This window comes from Paramormyrops kingsleyae, chromosome 2 (assembly GCF_048594095.1).
Source record: "Paramormyrops kingsleyae isolate MSU_618 chromosome 2, PKINGS_0.4, whole genome shotgun sequence".
In the NCBI taxonomy this organism is placed as follows: Eukaryota; Metazoa; Chordata; class Actinopteri; order Osteoglossiformes; family Mormyridae; genus Paramormyrops; species Paramormyrops kingsleyae.
In genome coordinates this window covers 485,288-510,116 of record NC_132798.1, presented here as the reverse complement: position 1 = coordinate 510,116, position 24,829 = coordinate 485,288, and the positions used below count along the sequence as shown (strand labels likewise).

The following is a 24,829-nucleotide window of genomic DNA, read 5'->3' as shown; positions in this document are numbered from 1 at the left end:
ACTGACCTCCAGCTTCCAAACTGAGATCTGGATTCTTATTTTCCCACCTGTGACAATAAAAAATTTCAAACTCCAGCAGAGATGGAACATTGACTTTCATCCTTTGAACATTATCAAAGATGAAAACAATGCAGAAGATACATCTCCTACAAACCAGTCTGTCAAAAAAAAAGAAAAAAAAGTTTTCTGGAGGGAAGCACAAGACTTGTCTTTCTCTTTGAATCACAACTGAAATTCCTGGTGGAAATACACTGGACATTCTGGGCCACTTTAATAACTGGGCTCTGGAGGCAGAGACCCTGCTGTAGAACTTCAGAACCAGCTCCACACCCCAAAGGAAGGCTACGCCACCATTCATGGAATATCTGAAATCCAAACAGAAAGGTGTACATGTCTCTGCAATTTCTCAACACACCTGGGCATAACTAAATATTTTATTTATAAAAAAGAAACTTGTAACAAAGAGAAACCTTTAAGGCATGCAGCTAATAAATAACAAAGGCGCTCACTTGGTAAATAAAAACGTGGATTACTGCGTTTATTGAATCGCTGGACAAATAACTTTTGTTACAGTTTTGCACAGATGACGGACGATCTGTGGTCTCAGTCACAGTTTTTCATTCTCCTGACAAATGGTTGCAATAGTGACTCCTTCGGCTCTGGGCCATGTGGAAAACCATGAAGTTCTCACGGACATAAATGTGCCCATTTCACAGAAGGCCGTGAGATGAAATACACCCCATTTCTCCAAAGTCCTGACAGTTTTAAGAATCAACAATTGCTGGAACGATCAATTTCGCATAAGTTGCGGTTAAAACCCTAAAGATAAGAGACAATCTTTTAAATCGCAACAAGAGCTTAAGTTCAGCCCCTGCAGTAAAGGTCAAGTTGCATGTGGATAATAATACATATTTTATGGTTCACATTATTTCGGAAATTTTGCCATGACTGTTGGCATGAAGTGGTCACTGTCTCAAAGAGTAATCAACGGACAGCGATTAACACATAATGAAATCCTAATATCTAAATGTAACAAAGGTTCGTATTTAATAGCGATTTAGTCGCAGGGATGTTTGGCTTCTCACTTTATTTTCAGTAGCATGAGGGTGGGCTTCTGCCAAACAGAAATGAAAAGGGAAAAAAATGTGCTTGTTTAGCCTCCATCAAGCATGTAAAGCATGTTTTTAAGTACATCAGCGGGACATTGATATTTATCTTTCTCATAATAAAAGGCAATGTAGTGATTGTTTACTAAAGCAATATTGTATGGTAGTCTAATGTAATGAGTTTTATCAAATGGACTAGGTGAAGTTATGGTCTGCCTTTCTGTAGCCAGTTGCCCGTAAGATGGAGATGAAAATCTGTCTGTAAGTGGAGCAATAGTGATTTATACCTAAGTAGTGAGGTACGCTGTTTATATTCTGGAAATCTCACCACACAGGCTCCCTGACTCAGTTACTGATGCAGATGGAGTCCAGCCAACACGACATTTGTCACAATAAAAATAAAATATATAGTTACTTTAGCCAATAGCCCAGAGTGTCACAGAATAATGGGAACAGTCATATTTGATAAGGCATTTGTTCAAAGAACAAGAAAGAAAAATCTCTTATTAAGGGAATTATGCCAATGGGAACAGTACAAACATCTGTTTATTGAACATAAATTAGAGCTCATGGTGTGTGTGTGTGCGCGTGTGTGTGTGTGTGTGTGCGTGCGTGAGTGGGTGTGTGTGTGTGTGTGTGTGTGAGCGGGTGTGTGTCGCGTGCGTGCGTGCGTGCGTGCGTGCGTGCGTGCGTGCGTGTGTGGGTGTGTGTGTGTGTGTGAGCGGGTGTGAGTGTGTGTGCGTGTGTGTGTGTGAGTGTGTGTGTGAGTGCGTGTGTGTGTGCGTGTGTGTGTGTGAGTGTGTGTGTGCATGTGTGTGTGTGTGTGTGAGTGGGTGTGTGTGTGTGTGCGTGTGTGAGTGCGTGTGTGTGTGCGTGTGTGCGTGTGTGAGTGGGTATACACGCAATGTCCCCACAACTCAAGCCAACTCAATTTAATGAAAAACTGTGACTGCAATGAAAAAACTAAAAATGCGAAAAACTCATATTTTGTTAGGTTACTTATGGTTATGGTTAGGGCTGGGTAGGGGTTAAGGTTGTCATAGTTAGTGTTAGCATTTTTTCCCATAGAAATGAATGAGCCGTCCCCAAAAAGATATGATTACCCAACATGTGTGTGTCTGTGTGTGTTTGTCTGTCTGTGTGTGTGTGTGTGTGATGGAGTTTGCTTTACATTCCATTTCTACCTGGGGATACATTCACCCAAGTCTGGATAAATATAAATATAAATAGGCACTGGATTTGTCTTCATCTTTTCCAAAATGAAAGTTGTAGGTGCAGCATGTCCTGCAGCATTTGTGGTTGTTGTGGTATCGATACACTGAAGCCGGAACAGAGGTTTTCCACGCTGGTTGAGTTTTCACATTTATGCTGAAGTCACTCGGCTTCCCGCTTCACTTGCTGTTGTTATTGTTGTTTAACCACTTAGTTGCATAAGGGTTTCATTTTAGTTTTTTGACCCTCTGCTGCTTCTTGATCTACTTGACAGATTTCTGATGAACACTTACATGACTACATGATTACATATGATATAATGGGGAAATATGAATTTAAAAATAATTTGCAAAACAAATTAAAATTATTATGCAATTAGTTACGGTTGTAAACTGAGGGAGGTTACAGGACAGGCAGACATGCCTATAGACTTACAGACTAATCTCTGCAGACAGAGGAACTACTGCAAAGAAAAAGAGTATATGTTTGATATAAGCATGTGTAATTTATAAATATTCATTGTCTTTGACCTTTGCTATATGCTTGTCATTCTTCTTGTCATTTTCCGATGTGTTAATGAATTAATGCAAGTTGCATTTATATCGCGCTTTACAAGACTCCATAAGCACTTTACAGAAACAATGGGGAGCCACTTCAACCTCCAACACTGTGTAGCCCCCACCTGAATGATGTGACGACAGCCATTCTGTACCAGTACGCTCACCACACAGTAGCTATGGTGGTAAATGGGCAGGAGAGAATTCACCAGTTCGATTTTGGGAATGATTAGGAGGTCAGATTTGAAATGGCCACAGTGGGCAATTTAGGTAGGGCATCGGGGTACCACCCCTACTCTTTCGAAAGATGCCCAGGGATCTTTTATGACCTCAGAGAGTCAGGACCATAGTTTTACGATTCATCCAAACGACGGCACCATTTTTACAGCACAGTGTCCCCATCACTGCACCAGGGCATTGGGATCCACACAGAGCACAGGATGGGCTACCATGTCACTGCACCAGGGCATTGGGATCCACACAGGCCACAGGATGGGCTACCCCATCACTGCACCAGGGCATTGGAATCCACACAGACCACAGGATGGGCTACCCCATCACTGCACCAGGGCATTGGGATCCACACAGACCACAGGATGGGCTACCCCATCACTGCACCAGGGCATTGGGATCCACACAGACCACAGGATGGGCTACCCCGTCACTGCACCAGGGCATTGGGATCCACACAGACCACAGGATGGGCTACCCCGTCACTGCACCAGGGCATTGGGATCCACACAGACCACAGGATGGGCTACCCCGTCACTGCACCAGGGCATTGGGATCCACACAGACCACAGGATGGGCTACCCCCTCACTGCACCAGGGCATTGGGATCCACACAGGCCACAGGATGGGCTACCCCGTCACTGCACCAGGGCATTGGGATCCACACAGACCACAGGATGGGCTACCCCATCACTGCACCAGGGCATTGTGGTCCACACAGACCACAGGATGGGCTACCCCGTCACTGCACCAGGGCATTGGGATCCTCACAGACCACAGGATGGGCTACCCCATCACTGCACCAGGGCATTGGGATCCACACAGGCCACAGGATGGGCTACCCCATCACTGCACCAGGGCATTGGGATCCACACAGACCACAGGATGGGCTACCCTGTCACTGCACCAGGGCATTGGGATCCACACAGGCCACAGGATGGGCTACCCCGTCACTGCACCAGGGCATTGGGATCCACACAGACCACAGGATGGGCTACCCCATCACTGCACCAGGGCATTGGGATCCACACAGGCCACAGGATGGGCTACCCTGTCACTGCACCAGGGCATTGGGATCCACACAGACCACAGGATGGGCTACCCTGTTGACCATAGCAACACCTCTTCCAGCAGCAACCCAGCTTTCCTAGTTGGTCTCCCATCCAGGTAATGGCCAAACCCATACCTGCAGTAGGTGTTAATGCTCTCTGAAGCTATTAAGCTGCGGCCTGTAATCTGGCATTTGCACCTTTACTTTGCTCCCATTTGTGAAGCCCTGAAATGAGGCTAAAACAGCAAACTGACCCCGGCTTGTTTCCTTCCCGTGGCTTGCAGACACATCCTGGCCTGCTGGTAGTAAACTAGCTACTTTTCATAAGAAAGAGGGAATTTCAGCCAACAAATGTGCCACAGTGCTAAACAATCCTCCAGCACTCTGCTAATGCTGCAGAGTCACAGCCTCTCTCATCAGTCTCTAACCGCAAATGTGCGGATGCCAAGCAGCAGTTTCCATGGTGAACTGGTCACACGGGTGGTGAACCCTGATACCATCGGTTATTGCGCATATTGCATCCTTGGGTCCTTCAATTAACAGAGATGAGAGGGAGCGAAATCGTAGATGTGAATTCCACCCTTAATGGAGCCACCTGTATGGATTTCCCGTTCTCCTGTAATAAGCACTGATGTTTAAGCCTCTTTCTCTCTTCTTCCCAACCTCCACAGGGGTTCCTCAGCCGCAGACTGAAGGGCTCCATCAAACGCACTAAAAGTCAGCCCAAACTAGACCGCAACAGCAGCTTCCGGAACATTCTTCCAGCTTTCCGGCCCATGGAGAATGAGAGGTAGGATGCAGAGCTTCCCCCTGCTGTTTGGCTCCAATGGGGGTAGTGTATGTCGGCATACTTTCACGCCTCTCCTGGGCTTCCTGTTTGCACTGTCATTCACTGACCTGGGTGCAGTGTGAAGGTCACTGTTAGGAAGACTGTGTGGCCAGTTAAGGTACACAGACCTTCGCTTGACATTTATCTCATAGCTTGTTACAGAAAGTCTTGTCATATATATGAAAGAGATAGAATCAGAATAAAATAATATTAAATCTATCTTTCAGCGGAATACAAAAATAGGAAAAAAAATACATATATGTAATCAGAAGGCCGTATGTTCAAAAACTGTCTATTGAATGCAAATCAATCAGCAGAGGAAGTGTACACTTCTGTTGAAAGACTAACATTTTCAAAGATTTTTCTACTCTTAAACAAGAAATGTATTATAGCCCTTGTCCGAAAATGTGTATTACAAGTGGCCTTTGCAGAATTTCCCTGCGTTTGAATGGGCAAATTTTTAACATGTCTGGACAAATATTGTTCATAGCATCAGTTTATTTCATCCACATTTATGACCCAATGAGGAGGTGTCCAGTTCAGCTGGAATGTGGCAATAAATCCTAGATTTAACTGGAAAACACACCTCTGGCACCATTACGTTTTGCATGAGTCCTGTTTCAAGGTGTAATGTCACGGTGGGTGTTTTTCAACAAAGACCACAGCCATGAAAGAGAACTCGATCGGTTTTGCACAGAAGCAAAAACGTCCCCAGAACTACTTTTATTAAACTGGCAGCACTCCTGCATCCGATAGATGTGGGATCCAAATAACAGCGGTAATATAGGTCTGGAAGAACACATCTCATTGAGAGTGGCTCCTGAACGGGCCACTTCAATGCACATTCATTTGCTCTGCACCCCACTTTTAGATTCACTACTTGGCTGTCAGGGCAAACAATAGGAATATTTTGACTTTTTTTAAACAAAAGGGCATACATTAACTTGCTGTAACTAGATGCTGAATAGTCCATTGTTTTATCAACAATACTCAGTCCCATCATCTCAGTTAATGGTGGGTGTTTTTGTAAAACTGTATGGTAACAGTTGTGAAACAATATGAAAAAAGCTGAACAATGAACTTTTTTGCAGCCTTTTTCTGTCTTATTACCTGCATTTACAGTATCCCACGTCATTATTTAACATGCCATTATCATAAATGTCATCATTCTGCAATGACATCCGCCTGTTGGCTGTACCCAGCAGTGACAAAATGCCTCCCTCTCCTGGCTTGTTTCACATACTTGAGACACTGGGTATCAAACAGCATCACGCTGCAAAAAAAGTGCATTGAAAATTCATATGGAGATGTTTTTAAAATGGCATATACTATATGTTATGCATTGTCTTAGGTATCTCTGGTGTTTGAATTTAAATAGAGAGAAAGCCCTTTAAAAGTGTTTGGTGTTTGAACAGATGCTGGTGACATGGGTTCTGTGATATTGCCGGCCAGATCTGCTATAAATAAACACTGATTTTCTCTTCTTCACCGTCCCTGTGCATTTTGCATTTTTTTTTATTATTCATTTTTGTTGAAATAGTTCCCAGTTGAATCTAAATATACCTCTGCAATGTAAGCAACTATCGCAGTTGGTAGGCTGGGATACATGCAGGTGTCACGTCGAAATCCAAGCCAAATTATTTGACATGTATTCAGTTATTACTGAGGAGACCAGGCAGGGAAAACATTTCCATGTATAGTTATCTGTGGTTTGCAAGCTTTTCTCTGTTTTTTAACATTTACTTTCCTGTTTATGCTGTGGAATTCACCTCAAGTTAACCTGGTACCAAAGAGAGGGCTGTGTATTAAGATATGATCTGTTTTATTTGGATTGCGGTGAGTGGTTATTCACAATACCATATGTTTGTGAAAAGGAAAATAGGTATTGAACAGTATGAGAATATTATAACCAGTACATTTATAATGTATCTTACAAAGAACCATGTATTCTATTGCATTAGCAGCCTTGAAGTGTCTTATTATTGAGAGCGTTACATGTAATTGTTGTATGTCCAGTAATATTCCACAGTTACATTTACTGCAGAATGGGGTAGAGTCCCTGTCACTAAGATATATTTGGCTTCTGGATCTAAGAATGATTCTTTAAGACAGAAGGTTTCATACTTCACTTGTTCACTCCATTTCCAAAATCGACACCCCCTGATCTCAGCTTGTTCCGCTGGACTTTTCATACAGCTGGAGTGTGACTACGTGGACTTTAGTTGAAGCCACTGGGATTCCAGGCCTGCTGTGCTGGACCATGGGTGTTAACACTTCCTGCGCTGCTATTTCGGCAGACGCTTCAAACCTCGGGGCAACAGATTAAAGGGAGAGCTAGAAGTACCAATAAATGAGCTCGAGAGACGTCCGCCATGCCAGGAACCTGTTGTGGAGGCTTCATGTTCGTCAGTGAAAAATGAGTCAGATTAATTCACCGGTTTCCCTCAGGAAGTGTCACTTTTTTATTTTGGATCTGCACAGAATCAGAAATATTTATTTTGAACGTTAAAGTTAAAGTTAAAATACTTCTTTTTCACTTTATCATCGTTCACTTACATTTAGCCCAGGCTACCTTAAATCCAACAAGATATCTTGCTAAACCAAAAATCCTGTTTTGTGATACAGGACTCTGGTTTGCCTGTTTATGGGCTTACAGATTAGTTGATCAGTATGACTTGGGGTACTTAAAAAGACATTCTACAAGAGAAGTAGCTTGATTCCTCCACACGTCAGAAGCGTGAAGGCAGACAGTGTGGTTAAAGATATAAAAGTGACAGTTCTTGTACTTTCTCCTGGAGCCACAATCATATCTCTCTATGCTTTTCTATGACAGGTCAGATGTTAAGTCTCAGAAACACAGAGGATGTTCTTCTGGTGGAATCATTTGCTTGATTGCACAAAGATTTATAATATTGATCCTCCCTGGACGTTCATGGTGTCTTGCAGGATGACTCAGTAGCCATCAGGTGGCATTTGGCTTGTGGAGTTTACTTACATAAAGATGTTCTGAGGGCAGGAGAAAAAAAAAGATTGTTTCAGAGAGATAACCAATGAGATTGTAAAGGAGATGGGTCCAAGCAACTAGAGTAGGCGGGACCAAGACATCTGATTGATTGGTCCCGCCTCCTCTAGATGCTTTAATCTACCTTCTCTACAATCTGATTGGTTATCTTTCTGAAATAATCATTTTTTCTTCTGCCCCCAGTACATTTTTGTGTAAGTAAAACTTCCATGAGTTGTCATATGTGGGTGAAGTCAGGCAATGAGCTAATTCACTGTAACTTATAACAAGTTCTATAAGGCTGACATCTAAGTCTATAAAGCCAGACCAAGATACCAAAGTCAGCATCTTGTTGTTGTCATTTACTGGGAGCCTTACAATAAGCTTTCTGCAGCACTTACGTCTACATGACATTTCTGTGATGTTTGTGATATTTTTAGTGTGTGTGAATTCACAGGAAATGAGTGCATAAGCAAATGGTCCCTGCCTGTAAGACAAGGAACATTTGCATCTGTCATGATGCCCTCAAAACCCTCAGTCAACTCGTATGTTGTTCTTCTGACACAAACTATCTCTGAGCCTTGTATTATTTATGAATTTAAAAAAGCAATCGGATATAAAATCCTAATAAGTGTTAATCAGTTTTAGCAATGCAGCGAGCAGACGATTCAGCTGGAACTTCCTCCCTTCCCCCTTCAAAGAATGGGGACCTTTTAGATTTCTGTTACATTCAAATACAGCTCAGTATCTGCAGGTAAATCTGCAGGTAAATCACTTAATTACTCACAATATCTTATGTGCAATAGTGTTCATGTGCAATATTACTACTTTGTCAATATTACTTTTCATTACTTAATATTACTTGATAGTACTTAATTACTACTACTGATTTTCTAGACTGCAATAACTTATTCCAAACTACATGTACCACTATGTCAATAGTTTTTCACTCAGCTGCGTGACTTATAGATAGATATTATACCAGGCATTTCTGTATGTAGCATAGTTTATCCATATTGTGGTTGTTTTCTTTCTACAGATTTCTACTTAGATTTTATCTAGACTATTTATTTTATATTGTTCTTGTGTCTTCGTCTTTGTGTATTGTGGCAGTCATCATATAAGCAATTTCCTCCGGAATCAATAAAGTTTTCTGATTCTGATTCTATGCAGCAGATGTCTCTCCTGCAGACAACTTTCCTGTAGAAACTACATCTAAAATATGTGGCTTTCAAGTCTCCCTTGCCTATTTAGGGGTAAATATATGTTTTTGTTGTTTGTCATTAATTAAATGGTCCTCGGGTGGCAGTGGTTAGTGCAGTCGTTAGCACTGCTGCCTCACAGCAAGAAGGTCCTGGGTCTTTTTGTGGAGTTCATGTGGGTTCTTGCTGGGGGCTCCAGTTTTCTCCCACGGTCGAAAAGCATGCAGGGCGGGTTGATTGGCGAGTCTGTGTGTGTGTGTGTGTGTGTGTGTGTGTGTGTGTGTGTGTGTGTGTGCACCTTGCAGTGTGTTGGTGACTGCCCAGGGTTAGTTCCCGCCTGCTCCCATTGTTCCTGGGATAGGCTCTGGTCCCCCCCACGACCCCAGTTGGGATTAAACGGTTACGGTGATGAATGGATAAATGAATCTCAAGGAGCAAATCTTGGATTCCAATGGAAACAGACAATTTTGACCCAGGACTTTAAGGACCGTGGCCATCAGTGGTCTGAAGATGGATGAATGGATGACATTTATTTTTAGCTTCTGTATTCTAAATTTCTTCTATTATGGGTGTTCTCACAAGGACATGAGCATTTGAACAGGTTCCTGTAACTGTTATCCAGGTAAATCAGAGACCAGGAACCATGTTTGTTCCCTTTGTATTTATTAGACTAGATAAACTTTATTGATCCCAGGAGGAGATTTTTGAAAATAAACCAATTGGTGATGGGGGGGATTGAACCGAAGGCCTCACACATGCACAGCACGCACTCCTTCACGGAGCTACATCCCCTTTTGGCTCCTCTTTGGTGCTGCTAGTGAGATGGACACAACCAGAGCACATCTGAAAAGCTGTTGCTGACAGTCATTCCAGTAGCTGCGTAGGACAATGATCATGGGACTTAGAGACACATAGAAAGGTTTCTAATTTAACTCCCTGGGCATATATTGGTCATATAAATTGTTCTAAATCAGCTAATGGCAATTGCTGAGAAACTCAATGTGCTACATAATAACCATCTTCAGGCTTATGTATGCAGTGAATTTTTTCAGAGATCGCCCTGCTCAGTTTCTGGGGGGAAATGAATCAGGCTTGCTTTTTGCCAGTCTGTATGAATGCATTTGTTGTCACAGTGACAGTTTCTCTGGAATGTGTTTCTCATGTGGTTTGTCCCAGCACACAGCAGGTGCTCAGCGCACATGCATCTTACCACCCGATCCCAAGTGCATCATGGGTCATTGGTCACCTTACCACAGCAAGGAGGGGAGTGGGATTGGCTATGTCTCTAATGGGGTCACTTGTGCAATCAGCCAGTCTGACAAAGGGCGGCTTCCAGCTCACCTCAGCCCATTGCTCAGGGCAGGACACTGGTGTCCTGGTTAATTACAGCCTGGACTGGCTTTAGAACAGCACAGCGGCCAGACCCCAGGAGAGTGGCACTAATGCAATGAGACTTTGTGAAGGTAAGGTGGCATCCTTTGAGCCTTCAGCTGAACTGGCCAACTCTGCACTAAAGCATCTCCGTTGTCAAGTGCCTGTTCATATTGACGCTGCCTCTCTCTGACACTGCATTCCAGAGCTTAAGAGTTTCACTGCAACAACTGCAGCAGCACCTTATGTCATTATCATCAGATTAATGCCCAAGCAAGGGAACACTGGCAGGGACTGAGGTGGAGGATGGGGGACCACTAAGTGTTGGTTGCCTGTATTTCAAACTTGTTTTTTGAAGATCTTTTCATCAAATACTTTTATTGTTTATTTATGTGGTTGTGTGGCAGCTTCCATTTATACACACATAAAACAGATATTCCCATAAACCTGACTGGGATAAAGAGTTGGAAGATGGATGGATGGATGGATGGGTGGATGGATAGATGGAAAGAAAAAACATGTATAAAGAAATGTAACAAAGTACAGAGATACTAATAGTTCCACAGAACCACAAATTTAGTTCCACAAAATACAACATATTTTACATTGTACAACAATGCAAAGTACAAAAATGTAAATTAAATACTGGATGACGTAAAGACAAGCTAATAAAGTAATAATCACTGAGGACAAAGTACAGGATGAAATTAGCAAAGCCAGCTTGCATAGAACTCCCTGAGTACAGTAGTTTATACTAGATTACAGTTAGTTGTTTTGAGGATCTTCTTGTGGTCTTCTGAGGGGCATAAAATAGCCTTAAACAATTAGCCTAGACATTGGTAAGATATTCTGCATGCTTTTCACATTCGCCACAATCCCATCCTTTGTTTTGTTATGTTCTGCTTTGTGGACCATGTGGTAGGCACCAGAATAGCTAGCCTTGTTAAATCGGTACCTGGTCCCTACGCCATCCATTAGCAGTAGGGCTCATCTCGGTCTTCTGGCACGAGCCTGCGTCCCCTGCTCTCCCCCGTTCTCCTGTGGCTGTTCACTTCAGACCACGGCCTGTTAACCCTGCATCCGCTCCCCTCATGCCAACTGTCTGTCCGTCACCTGGCAGCAGGTTCTTGGACCATGCCGTAAGCCATCCGCGCAATGTTCTCATATGGCATTTTCATTGGCCGAGCAGTTTGATTAGCCCCTCCCCCGTTCATGTGCTTCTCTAAATGATAACGTACTGATAAGGCACAGTATGATCATGTAGACTGCATTGCATTTTTGTCTGTGGTCTGCATTTATGGTTCAAAATAGTTTTAAGAATTACAATTTAAATTTAAAATCTTAAATTGAAATGTATTGCTCTAATAGAAAACACCTAAAAGCACTAGTACTCACGACACTCCAACACACCCAGATGTCATGGACCCAAACTGAGCTGACACATTATAATGACTAAAGCCCAAGAAAAATTAAAAAATGAACTCCTGAGTGAAATATATCAGAAACTAGAGAGGCACCAGCTGCACCAGTGCTATTATGGGAACTAGTCCAAAAAATGGCTGAAAACATATTTATTGAAGCTTTGAGGGCCAAAGATTGATTTGCCTATTTTATGAAACCATCTGCGGAAAGTGAATGACTTTCATAAGTGAATTTGATAAATTTCTCTGTGTCATTTTTTTTGCCTGTTGGCCAGTTTAGAGATGGGCTTTGTTGGATGTGTTTGATAAGGTTTCTTGATATTGTTGCAATATGTGTTATACAAAGACCTGTCTGCAGCTGTCCTTTGCAAAATACTGAGAACTATTGTTTAATGAAAGTGTAAAGTGCTGTTTACTATAATATAAAGCACTCTAAACCGTAGAAAGTGTGACACTGCCAAATTATAAATAGAGCATATGAAAATGCCATGCAATGCCGTCGATCCATATAATCATGCTTTGTCAGATGTATAAAAATATTATGCACCTGACCTCACAGGTAAAATATGTACAGTTTGCCTCTAAGCACTTTGTATGCAAAGTATGCATTATGTTCAGTGTGTACTTGGTTAACTTTGAGACATACCACCAACATATGTTTAAAGCTAGATAGCGTAAAAAGGGACTTTTTATTATGAAATAAGGTTGGATAATATTCAATCTCCTTAGCAAGCAGCAATCCATTAAAAGGAGAAGAGCCTTGAAAGAGTGGAAGAAAGTGAAGAAGTAAGGAAGTAGCGACTGGCTGTATCATCAACACACCACATTCAGAAAGAAAGTGACGAAGTAAGGAAGTAGCGACTGGCTGTATGATCAACACACGTTACACACCACATTCAGAAAAAACAATACAGATCCATCAGCTCTGAAACCCCCATTTCTACAAACAAACTTGTTTAACTCCATGGCTTAATGTGTAATATATGCACTCATACATCCACAAAGAACTGGATGGGAAATGGTGCCCTCCTTGTGTCTCATGGTGCCCTCCTTGTGTCTCATGGTGCCCTCCTTGTGTCTCATGGTGCCCTCCTTGTATCTCATGGTACCCTCCTTGTGTCTCATGGTGCCCTCCTTGTGTCTCATGGTACCCTCCTTGTGTCTCATGGTGCCCTCCTTGTGTCTCATGGTACCCTCCTTGTGTCTCATGGTGCCCTCCTTGTGTCTCATGGTACCCTCCTTGTGTCTCATGGTGCCCTCCTTGTGTCTCATGGTACCCTCCTTGTGTCTCATGGTACCCTCCTTGTGTCTCATGGTGCCCTCCTTGTGTCTCATGGTACCCTCCTTGTGTCTCATGGTGCCCTCCTTGTGTCTCATGGTGCACTCCTTGTGTCTCATGGTACCCTCCTTGTGTCTCATGCAGAAAACTGATGGTCAGTATGACATGGTCAAATATTCCAGGCTCCAAGGGGACAAGGAAAAGCTGCAACTTTTCATACTGTTTGGCTCAAAAGTGGCATGGTTGATAAGGTATTTCAGTAACCAATGGCAACAGGCTCAGCTCAGAGTGAACACATGGTGTTCGCGGCAAACACAACGGTGCTCAAAGACCTCTCACGTGAGAGGAAGTCTCAGTTCCTCCGCAGTGTGTCGGGAGACAGTTTGATGTGTCTTTAATGTTGATAGCTTGAAGAAGCCAAACTGTTAAACCTTATTGTGTCTCCAAGGAGACATCTCTGCATCTTCTCCCGCTATGTGATCAGAAGAAACACCACGCAGTGTTAAAAGCATTGTTTGAGCTATATTACCAAACTACTACTTCAGCAGTTTTATTGTAAGCTTCACAACTGTGTTTATGAAGTGTCACCGCTTTAGATAATACTGCTGCAGTATTTGTATTATTTTTAAGTTTGTTTTCTAAGTAACATCCTTCGCTGCCATACTTTGTTCCCATTACTTATTGTGATGCCATTGTTTGCATGATTAATCTGTTATTAATAATATATGTTACCCTTCAGATTAATCCATTTTACAGACTTGTAACGTCATCTGTTGTGTTCTGATTAGTTGATAATAGGCATTCATCATGATAACTAAGCCACAGATCAATGGCCAATGTGATGAAACAAGTTGTCCCAGAAGGGACTTTTATGCCAGTAGGTGGACCATTTGCAGAGAACAGTTATCAGATGCCGAGAGAGAGAGAGATGACTTGGCAATTAAGAAAATACCGAAATGACCAGGGAGGTCACTCTTTGAAGCTTTGTAACTGTATCTAAGTAGATCAGTAATTTCCATTTCCATGGTGTCAAAGGAATGTTCTGAAATTGTACTGTGTATATACAGTACTCTGCAAAAGTCCTGAGCCTTCAAAGAGAATGTTTAAAGCAATTTTTCTGGGTAGTAACTGCACATTTGCTCTGAAAGACAGACAATTTAACATTATAATGTAAGCATATGAATTGAGGCTAAATTTTAAAAATTACAAGAATATCTTCTGTTCTCCAGTAAGCTACTGATATCTTGTTGGATGCAATAATTATTTTAACATCTTGATAAGGTATTGGTTAGCCAAATAGGGTGTGCTAGTGGTCAAGTCCACAAATTCATGGGCGTATTGGGTGATTACTGTAGATACTTGGATGACTTTCAGAGAGTCTTAGAAATGGTTAAACATACTTGGACAGACTTGAAATTATGGTTTTACACCAACATAAAGATAATGTAAACATAGTGTTCATTGCCTAGCACTTTTGCACAGAACTGTATGTATGTATGTGAACATACATGCAGTAAGTGGCAATTCTGTGGAGGTATTTTGTTTGGTTACTTATGGTTAAGGTTAGGGCTGGGTGGGGGTTAAGTGAAGCAGATGGGGCACATGGTTTGAACAGGCGGGGGGTGGGGGTTGTGACGAAGGACATTTTGGCTTTCTTTGGAAGGTGTCAGTGTGCAAAATCCAGCACCCCAAACATGGCATTTAGAGTTATTAAAACCTGTACATATTTCCCAGGCGGATGCATCTTCATAATCTCGTGCCTTTAAAATACTGCTTTGAGGTGTTTTTTCCACAGACTAATTTCTGAGGATCGGCTGGTGCTGAATTATTGCACCTTATGCAGGTGGTGCTGGAGTCACAGGATGGGAGACTGGTGTCGCCGTGGAGCATATTGCTCCAGGATCGTCCTCTGACGTCCTCTGACACTGCCATTCCGAGAAGTTCATGCAGCTTGGGGGCGATATTAAATTCTCAGCAAATAACTTCCATGTCATGTAGTATGTGTGACAGCGGGGCTCTGCCTCATGACATCCCACATAGGCACCACTTACATTAGACTGACAGGCCATCACCTCAGATTTTATCCCCGGATTTTCATTCTGCATGCCGATATTTTACCCAGGCTCTCTGATCCTCTGTTCAGACGCCCGGCCCTGTTTTCCTACCCACTGTGTCATCGATTCGGATCCTAGGTAATGCATGTGTGGTATCTCTCACACTTCTGTAAACCCTATTTGGTATGAATGTTTTAGAAGAGGGCCGAATAGTGCAGCGTGTTTGTTTTTGAGCTCTTCTGGTTGTCTGTGGACATGACGATCCAGGCAGACAGAAACCAGACTCGACTTCCCAGAGCTATAAGATCACCCTTTCCTCCAGCTCAACGAAAAGGTCTGCAACACCCCATGAACAGACACACAAACACCAAGGAGGGGTTAGTACAGGTATACATAAGATTCATATATCATATTTTCCATACACCAGTAGTTTTTAAATGCTGAATCTCCAACAGTTTTTGATCTGAGAATTGAGTGGCAGCATTGGTGGCATGAAAAACATCAGCATTCATAATTTGGTCACCTGGCTGGATGATTATTGTGAAAGGACCAGAAAGGACATTTTGAAATGAAAATCCACACACACACACACACAGAGGAAAGGATTTTTCCCTTAAGAGTTCTATTGCCGGCACTAAACATCGCAAAGACTGTAGTGCTTTGTTGGTCCCTAAGAGATTCATATCAAGCGACTCTGATCCATGTACTGAGTCATTTCCCAGCTCTGTTACATCATGAAGGTGAGCTGCGATTATGTCTGATTATAAGCCAAAGTCTTTTCTTCTGCTGATCAGAAACTGTAAATGAAAATGCCTTCTGATGGGTTCTGTGCCTAGGATTTTATGCTGTCGCAGAATGGTTGCCTGACCGCAGTTTTGTGTCCAAATAGACCACCCTGCAAAAATGCCAATCTGTATTCTAGCAGCTCCTTCATCACTGTTATCTCTATTCATTTGCAGAATCCATTGTAAATCTTGTTTCTCATTAGGCAATAAATTTCCTAATGAATTTACTAGCTATAACCAGCTCCTGCCACTGAAAAGTCTCCTAACATCATCGGGTGGTCATAATGCACTCCCAGTGCAGAAAAAGTCTCAATTTTTCCTTTTTGTTTAGTTGTCATGAGAACAGAGCATCTGGTTTAAAGGCTCCGCGAGACGCTGAAATCCTGTTAATACATTTTTCACTCTGTATGAAAAGCTGTTTTTTTTTATGTATCAGATATATAACTGACACAGCTCTAGACTTTCTTTTGAGGGAAGGACCATCCTCAGTAGCTGAGTTACACATCCCCAGGCTCTGCCCTTTGTGGCACTAATCACAGGAATCGCTGGCTGATTGCTCTCAAGAACCTGAACGCTCGGAGGTCAATAAACAGAAAATCGCCGGCTACTCTGGGAAATTGGGACTGCGCAAGAGTGAGAGGCAATTTGCCCTGTACTCTTTTGTGATAGTATCTACTGGGAAATAGGAAATCATTGGAACAAGTCATAATGAATGAGTGCTAGCTTTAATTTAATTTTTAAAGGAACAAATGTTCACATGTTGAAGTCAACATGACATCACTGTTATATACTAAAATCACAGGGGTAGGAATTTACATAGAAATCAACACAAAAACAGGATCAAAGGACTATAATGTCTGAAATGTATTGCTAAGGTGACTTTTATCCCATGACATGTCAACTTGATGAATTGTCACAAAAATGAGTGAGATTAATAGTAAGCATTTGGGGATGATGTAATGAGTTTGTCCATGGTGCAAGATAATGTAACAGCATTGCACGACAAGCACTCACACTTACAGAAGTTTTATGCTATTCTCTGGACAGTACTCTAATACAGTATTTATGTGTGTATTGCATTTTGGAAATTTTGGGCTCTTCTCACTTACTGATTATTTGGCCTCTTGCTGTTCGTTGTCTAATCTTCTTCAATATAAACATGTGCTTCAGAGCTTGTTCAATCAATTTGTTAAACTCCACGTGGATTAAAATGCCCCCGTCTTTCTGCTATATCATAGAGCATCACACGCGGTCTGATTTATCAGGCCAATTAACTCTTCAGGGGTCACCTACCTCAGGAACCTTCTTGGGGAAATCATGGGATGAAAGAAATAACTGCTATTTTCAGACAATTTCAGTCCATTGGCATTTTCTTACACCTCACATCATGCAATGTAATCAGACAGGACTCATCAGCCACCTTCCATCCATATCTTACAATACACACTTTTCCAAGTGAAGTGGGCTGATGTTCATCATCTGAAGTCAATACAGCAACCCCTGCCTACTTATATAACATATAGAAATGTGTATTTAAGGGGGTAAAATGGATGTCTGGATTTGCTGAAAGGCACAACGCTGACATTGAGTGCCGACAATAGCAAGTTATGTGCTAGGGGCAGCCTGTGCTGAGTGATAGGAGATGAATAACAGGAAATGAAAGTGTGGTATCAGGGAGCTTTGACGCGGCGTGAGATGAGTGCTTGTTCACCCGAGTGTAGCGGCAGCGCCGTGAAATGCCAACAGTGCGAGGCCACGTGACTCTGAGAATAATGGAATCTTCCAGAGGGTACGATTTCATAAGAAAGGGCTTCCCGGTAATTAGCAATTAATAGAACTACAATGCCTCTTTAATTACTTTTAGGGAGTGTTGGCATGTAGAATTATTACAGCTCTTATTAATGGGGCTGCATAAATTATTATAATTGATGTTCATAGGCAGTATTATGTTTTTAAAAATTATATGGAAAAAAAAAACAGAAAAACCGTGATTATTCTATACTGTGAGTTTTCTCGATTACAAAGACTGCAGCAAACCGGCTAATAGAAGAATTCGCCTTCTTTCTGATGGTAATTAATCCACTTTCAGTATATGCAGTTATCCATCATCCATCCATCTGTCCATCCATCCATCCATCTGTCCATCCAGGCTGAGGTCTTGACACTATTGGTCCTCATCGTCCACAGTAAGGGAGTATAGCTAAGTAGCTGTGCTTCAGTCTGTGTCACAATGTGCTGCAAGCTCTTTATACTCCCCACACTCCCTGGAAGGTCTGCTTTAAATCCCCTCCCATCCCCACCCACCCAAGGTTAGTTCCTCTGCACGAAACAATCTGCATAACAAAGCAGCTGTCTTTGCCATATCCGCCTTAAAGTACTGCGTGTTTCGTGTGTGTCGGGTCAGGGGGGGCTGCACAAAACTGTCCTACCGAGATGCACTCTGGTAAACCTCCCCAGGGGAGCTTCTGCCGATGGATACCTGTGTGTAATTAGCTTACGTAGGAGTCTCCCACCAGTGGCACAAAGTATAAATTACAATAACCAGTCACCTTGTGAACAGAATAACCAGAGCAAATAGGACACAGTATGTGTGCAAAGAATGCAGACAGCAGCAGGAGTTTATGTGAAATGTGTGCTTGCTTGATGTATTTAAAGTATATCACCTCGCAGACGTGATACTAAATGCTTTTACCAAAGCAGATCTTGGCAGGAGTCACTTTTTGGCACAATGTGTATTTGTGTATAGCAGGTAATTCAGGTATAAAGCTTGTGATTTTGCAGTTATAAAGCTGAAATATCTGGTGCATCGCCAGGATGGCGGCCCATGGGCAGCAGGAACGAATCAGGAGAGCTGTAAACTCTGAGCAGAAGAGGGAGAAGAGGGCTTGTGGGATGACAGCACCTGCTGGGAGCAAATCAGGAACAAGCACGTTTCAACATCTTTTTAACTTTAAAGATTAAATAGACATGAATTAATTAATATACATGCTACATAAACAATGACATAGATGTTGACTTAAATAAAATGACGAAATATGTTCCAGGAGGTTCAATATGGATAAGGACCCTAAAGAAAGCTGGGTGAACCTCTGCCCTTTGCTGCGACCATCGGTACCAGGCTATGGCCAGCCTTTATGCCACTGCGGACAGACTGTAGGGCCACTCAGCTCGCCGCCTTCCCTTCCCAACGCTGTCTCGCTCTGTCTTCAGCTTAATTCTGCCTTTAAGTAGGTAACGTAGCCCCACGCATCCCATCTGTACAGCCACTTTATGAGCCGAACACAGCTGTGATGCCCGAGACCTTGACTTCCATGAGTGTCCATGGGTATGAAAGTCCCAGAATGGAACAGATATTAGAGCAGAGGTCTTTGGTGACATGATGGTTCAGAGCAGGGGTCTTCTATGATGTCATGGTGGTTAAGTGCAGAAGTCTTTGATGACATCATGATGGTTAAGAGCAGTGGTATTTGGTGAGGTCACAACAAATAAGAGCAGGGGCTTTCAATGATGTCATGATGGTTAAGATTGGGGGTCATTGGTGATATCACGATGGTTAAGAGCAGGAGTCTTTGATGATGTCAGAGTGGTTAACAGCAGGGCTCCTCAGTGATGTGACAGTGGTTATGAGCGAGGGTCTTTGGTAACTTCATGATGGTTAGGAATAGGGGTTTTTGGTGATGTCAAAATGGATAAGAGTTGGGGGTCTTTGACATCACAGTGGATAAGAGGAGAGGTCTTTCGTGACATCACTAGAGTAATCATAAAGGAAGAACAAAGTTTTAGAGCTATAACCTTGCAATTGAATACATTTAAACATTATGTAAACAAAATAACCATTGTCATTTTTCTCACAAATTTCATATTTGATTGATTCCCAAAGCATCACACTGAGCTTGACTTCAGCAGCCAGAAAGCACCTGTAAGCACTTGCTGAAATTCCTGAGGGCAGCAGGGTGAGTGGAATGGTGGCAGGAGAGCTGCTTTCCACCCATCCCCCGGCACGCCAGCGACACATCAACCCTTTTGAGAGGTCAATTATAACCCCCACCTCAGGAAGAAGTCAGCTGCTTTTAGTAGGAGAGGACAAAGATCACCCACCCCCATGGACGGTGAGGGGGCAGGGCCAGTGCAGCACCCCCCTGTTATACTGCACGCAGCTCCCAGAGGCAGAGCGACAGATGACAGGAGGAGAACGAACGAGTGAGGGTGGGAGGGGATGGTGAGCGAGGGAGCGACAGTGAGAGAGAGAGAGAGAGAGAGATCCCTGGCTCAGTTCAGCGTACAGACACGGAGAGGCAGACAGGGAGCTGCAGGGGGAGCGTAGGGCAGTGAATACAGCAGAGTCGCCGGGAAGAGCCCCTCGCCAGTGCAGCCGGGGCCAGTGGATCATGGAGCACTGAGGGGAGGCTGGCTCGCAGCACGCCCCCCCCCCGCTTTCTCTCTCTCTCCTGCGCGGCTCCTACACGGCGTGCCTTGCCATTTCATCCTTCTCCCGAATCCCGACGGAATGCCTGGTGAGGAACTAGCCGGTCGCAGGGAAGTGCGAGTGTGTGTGTGTGTGTGTGCGTGCGAGCGTGTGTGTGTGTGTGTGTGTGCGTGCGAGCGTGTCCTGGCAGACTGAGCTTTTGGATTGCTTCGCATCCTTTGTCTGACGCCTGTTCTCTGCACGAAGGGCTGTACAGCGTTTGCTTGTACTGAGTGTCGCCGTTTCCCCCGCTGCCACTGTGTATCGTGGCCGATTTCGGAAATTGTCAACGATGGGTAAGATACCGTGCTCCGTGGGCCAATAGGGGAGCCCATGCTTTTTGGAAGGATTGAGATCACATGACTGTGGTCTCATGATTGTGACTGAGGGTTATGTGTGTGAGGCAGTTCAAACAGCTGTTTCAGACAGCCTGCTGTGCATCCTCATCTGAGCAGCTGCTCTACACTCCTTACTACCAGCGCTTTCGTCTCAAAAAGCATTAACCTAGGTCCATGAACCCTGGGAAGAGATGTTTTTGTTGGGTTGGAAAGCTCTTACTTATGTTTTCTGCTGTAGTTTCACATTGCACAAAAATAAACACAGTGCCACTGATGAGAGGCTAAGGTGCACTGTAATCTGGCTTGCGCTTTGTCAGGCATCACATGCAAGAGCGTGGAACATTGATTACAGAAGCGAGATCTTCGGAGCTGCAAAGACGGCAGCTGCTAATGGCTTTGTCTCCGTTGCATTTTCTGCAGTGTTTCCCATTCTTATGGGGCTTCACTGGACCTTTGCACCTGTGCATCGTTCCTTGTGCTCAGACAGCCTCTTTAGCCATGCATGTGGTTATTCTGTTAGCGACCATGTGAACGGAACCAAGTGCCGAATCTGGTCCGTCGCAGCTGAGCTGTGGGACCTGTTTTGGAATTTTAACAGAATTCCTGTGCTGTGTGGCCTCTGGGCTGCGTTTCTGTACACGCCTGTGATGTCAGCGTGGACAGAGAGGAGATGGCATGTTGTCTGACACATCCATGCGTGTCCTTTGTCCTTTTAAACATTTGATAAAAATGCTGGAGGTGATGACATGTCGAGGTGGTTGAAGGGGTATGAATTTCTAACTGTCAAGAAGCTCGAATAATGCAGTAATTGGGCTATTTTAGCAATTATGTGCCACTTTGGGCAGAAGCATCACGACTGCCAGTCAAACTCAGCTCTATTGGGAAAGTGCGATCGCCTCTTTCATTATTTCTCAAAGCAACGGTGGATGTGATATCAGAAATCGTGTGATTGTTGGGGTGCTTTTAGACCTTTTCAGTACAAACTGCTGAAAGCCTGACAAAAACAAGCCAGGCCTCTGTTTAGCAGCCCTACAGCTGGCACACAGTCAAAAATACATGAAGATAAAATACATGAAGATATCAATATGTATCCAACATTTTAATGGCCTCCTGGTAGCCAGAGCGAGTGCTATAGCAATGCTGTTCCCATGCTGTTTTTTCCTATGCTTTTCATTTTGTATATCTGTCCTGTGGATGTGTGTGTGTGTGTGTTTGGGGGGGGGCTCTTTCCTGTGCACCATCTCATGGGGCTTCTTGTAAAAGTGTGAGGCGATGCAGTTAGACTCTGTACATCAGTCAAGGGGAAGGCAGACTGGCATTTTCCGCGCCATTTTCACCCCTTCAAAAGAACGGGAAATGAAGGGGAGGAGGGGGGGAGATACTGGAGGGAAGGATAGGAAAGACGCGAAGTCAAAGTGACAGGATGGAGCAGCATGGAGAAGGCTCACTTCTTCTTAGTCTACTCATTTCTTTTGATTTTTGATGGATTTAATTTTTAAAACTACATGCAAACACAAGCTAAGTGAGGCACTGTTATGAGTCTTTACATACGATACTCTGTAGATTCCAGTGCTCATAATATTCTCATAAGAACAGGCTGTTTGCATTGGAAGATTAGAATACACAGCAGAGAAAGGTAACACTTCAATCTTAAAGCGCTCTTTCTTCCGGGATCTAAAAGCAAAGTGCAGCATGAGATTAGCGTGTGCCAGCCAGACAATGAAGACGTTGAGTACTCATCCCCAAGGCTCTGTGAGCACTCAAGGCCAGCCTTCTGGGAGGCCCCAGTGTCCGGCTCTGTCAGGAAGTCTCAGGCCATCTGAATTGAAAGGGCGCATAGAACCCGCAGAATGTCAGAATAAGGCTGCTTCTTGGACACTCTGAATTCTTTCTAAAAAAACAGCCACAGCCAGTACTCAGAATTGCAGAGACATCAAAAAAAGAAAAATCTGAGGCTTTTGGACAATCACAGCAAGGAGATTTGGCTCTAATCTAATAATCCTGTGAAAATATGAAGGGAGAATGCAAATTAATGTTAGGAATACAAATGGAAATGGTGCGAGGCCTGAGTGAGACCACAGAATTTAAAGAGCTTGTGATGGATTCACTTCCTGTTTTTGTTTGACTCTTTTTTTAAAGCTGTATACCACTGGAATAGAATACACCTGTTACAGTGGAGAGGGAACAAGTCGGAAACAAACAACGTCATGTCCATGGAGTAAACACCTCTTCCGCTTACTGCCGCTCTCTCTTTCCCTCTCTCTCTGCCTCACTGCATCACGGAGATGTTCAACGAATTCCGTATCTTTGCTATTTTTACTTTGCGTTATGAATATAAGCAACTTTCCAGTTAGACATGCGGGTGTAATGGATCGACTGCATCAAGAACATAGCAATTAACTAATGGGATTCATGAGCAGGCTGGTTAGTGCAGAAGAACACCTGTGGTCTCCCGTAAAATGCATCTGCGCATGTATGCTAGCTTTTAAATCTGATTTATTTGTTTGTCCGGGAAAAAGTAGAAATAGTGTTTCAGCATGCCTGAATTCCCAGTGCTCACTGATGCTTTCGTCCCAGAATATGGGGGCTAGTTTTTATGTCTTTATTCCAGCCCCATCTAAACATCACAACAGCGCTGAACCTAGAATGTTAATAGGTAAAGCAACAGTTTTTCCCTTGGTTGTTATTCCTATGGGATTCTACACATGCAAGCACTAAATGCTAATATATAGCACTGTAAAACGTCAGCAGTTTCTTAATTAGTCTGTTAGCATGAAATTTTAAACAGTATTTTACATTTTGAGGTGAAGAGGTTACATTTGTAACAGATGGCCAAGATTGGGCACCCTTCTAAATAAAAGGCAGTAAAATGTATTTTGTAACAGTAAAACCAATGCAACTACCTGCTGAGGCATATGACTTAACAGGCTTAATGTTATTGTCTTCCTGGGGTGACCCCCCCCCCCCCCCCCATCGTGATGTTGTGTGGTCTGATTAGATAAGACAGGGGAGGAAGAGATGCTCTTTGTTTGGGGTTCGAGAAGCAGCTTGTGTGTCAAATGGAAACCCGATTACTTTTAGCTTGACAGAAAGGCAGAATGTCTGTGGATATTCACACAGATTTCTATGAACAAATGAAAAAAATGTACTTCTGAAAAATGTACAGGTATGGGGTGGGGGGAGGACAAACCATTTACATGATGTGCATCATAACTCTAAGTGACGTGATCTATCGTTCAGGTTTCTGTCGCTAAACTGGTTTTCAGATTTTTTTCTTATGTTTTCAATGGGCTCCCTGTAGCGAACTGCTCGTAGAACCATATTAGGTTTTTTTTTTTCTTAACTGCATGGAACTCAGCAGACAGTAAAATATGTGCACTCTGCAATCTGTCCGCCTTTTCAGCTCTCATGCCAATCTCTGTCATTACCTCTATGCTTATCTCCTGTGAAATGGTGTTATCGACTAGCTAAACCTATGTTACACCACCCAGACTTTAGCAGTAAAATACAAGACATTGCTAATGTCAAAAATCTGAAAGCTTCCCATGAATCACCAGTGCTATAAAAAGATAAGTAATGTGGATGGAGGTGAAATGCTCAGTGGGATATTTCGAATCATGCAAACTATGGGACACGATCCCTGACAGAAAAAGGGAGAGAGCGTCCCGCTACATACAGACAGAACGTGAGGAGCAGCTCTGTCCTTCTGCCTTTTTTTGGTCTGAAGTCATTTTAATATCACAGTACTAACATTTTCATCTCAATGGAATGTAAGTATGCTTATATCTAAGTGATAAAATCAGGAAAAAATCTTACTGGATGTTGCTGGAGTCTGAGATGAATCTTGTTTTTGGTGTTTTTTTATTTTACTTTGACAAGAGCATCTGTCAGACTTCATAAAATGCCTGGCACAGATTAAAATATTAC

General features: G+C 43.1%; 1 protein-coding gene across 7 annotated transcripts in view; it reads left to right on the top strand.

Moving 5' to 3' along the window:
* dab2ipa (DAB2 interacting protein a) overlaps positions 1-24,829 on the top strand; it is a 165,506-nt gene that overhangs the window by 85,075 nt on the left and 55,602 nt on the right. For 5 of the 7 annotated variants that reach the window (XM_072703040.1, XM_023834471.2, XM_023834472.2 and 2 more), the window contains one exon: positions 4,829-4,947. In XM_072703040.1, coding sequence (XP_072559141.1) covers positions 4,829-4,947 — 119 coding nt within the window. Of the gene's footprint in view, positions 1-4,828; positions 4,948-20,287; positions 20,614-20,691; positions 20,861-24,829 lie in introns of those variants that run through there. The other 2 variants (XM_023834474.2, XM_023834476.2) reach the window with 2 other exon arrangements.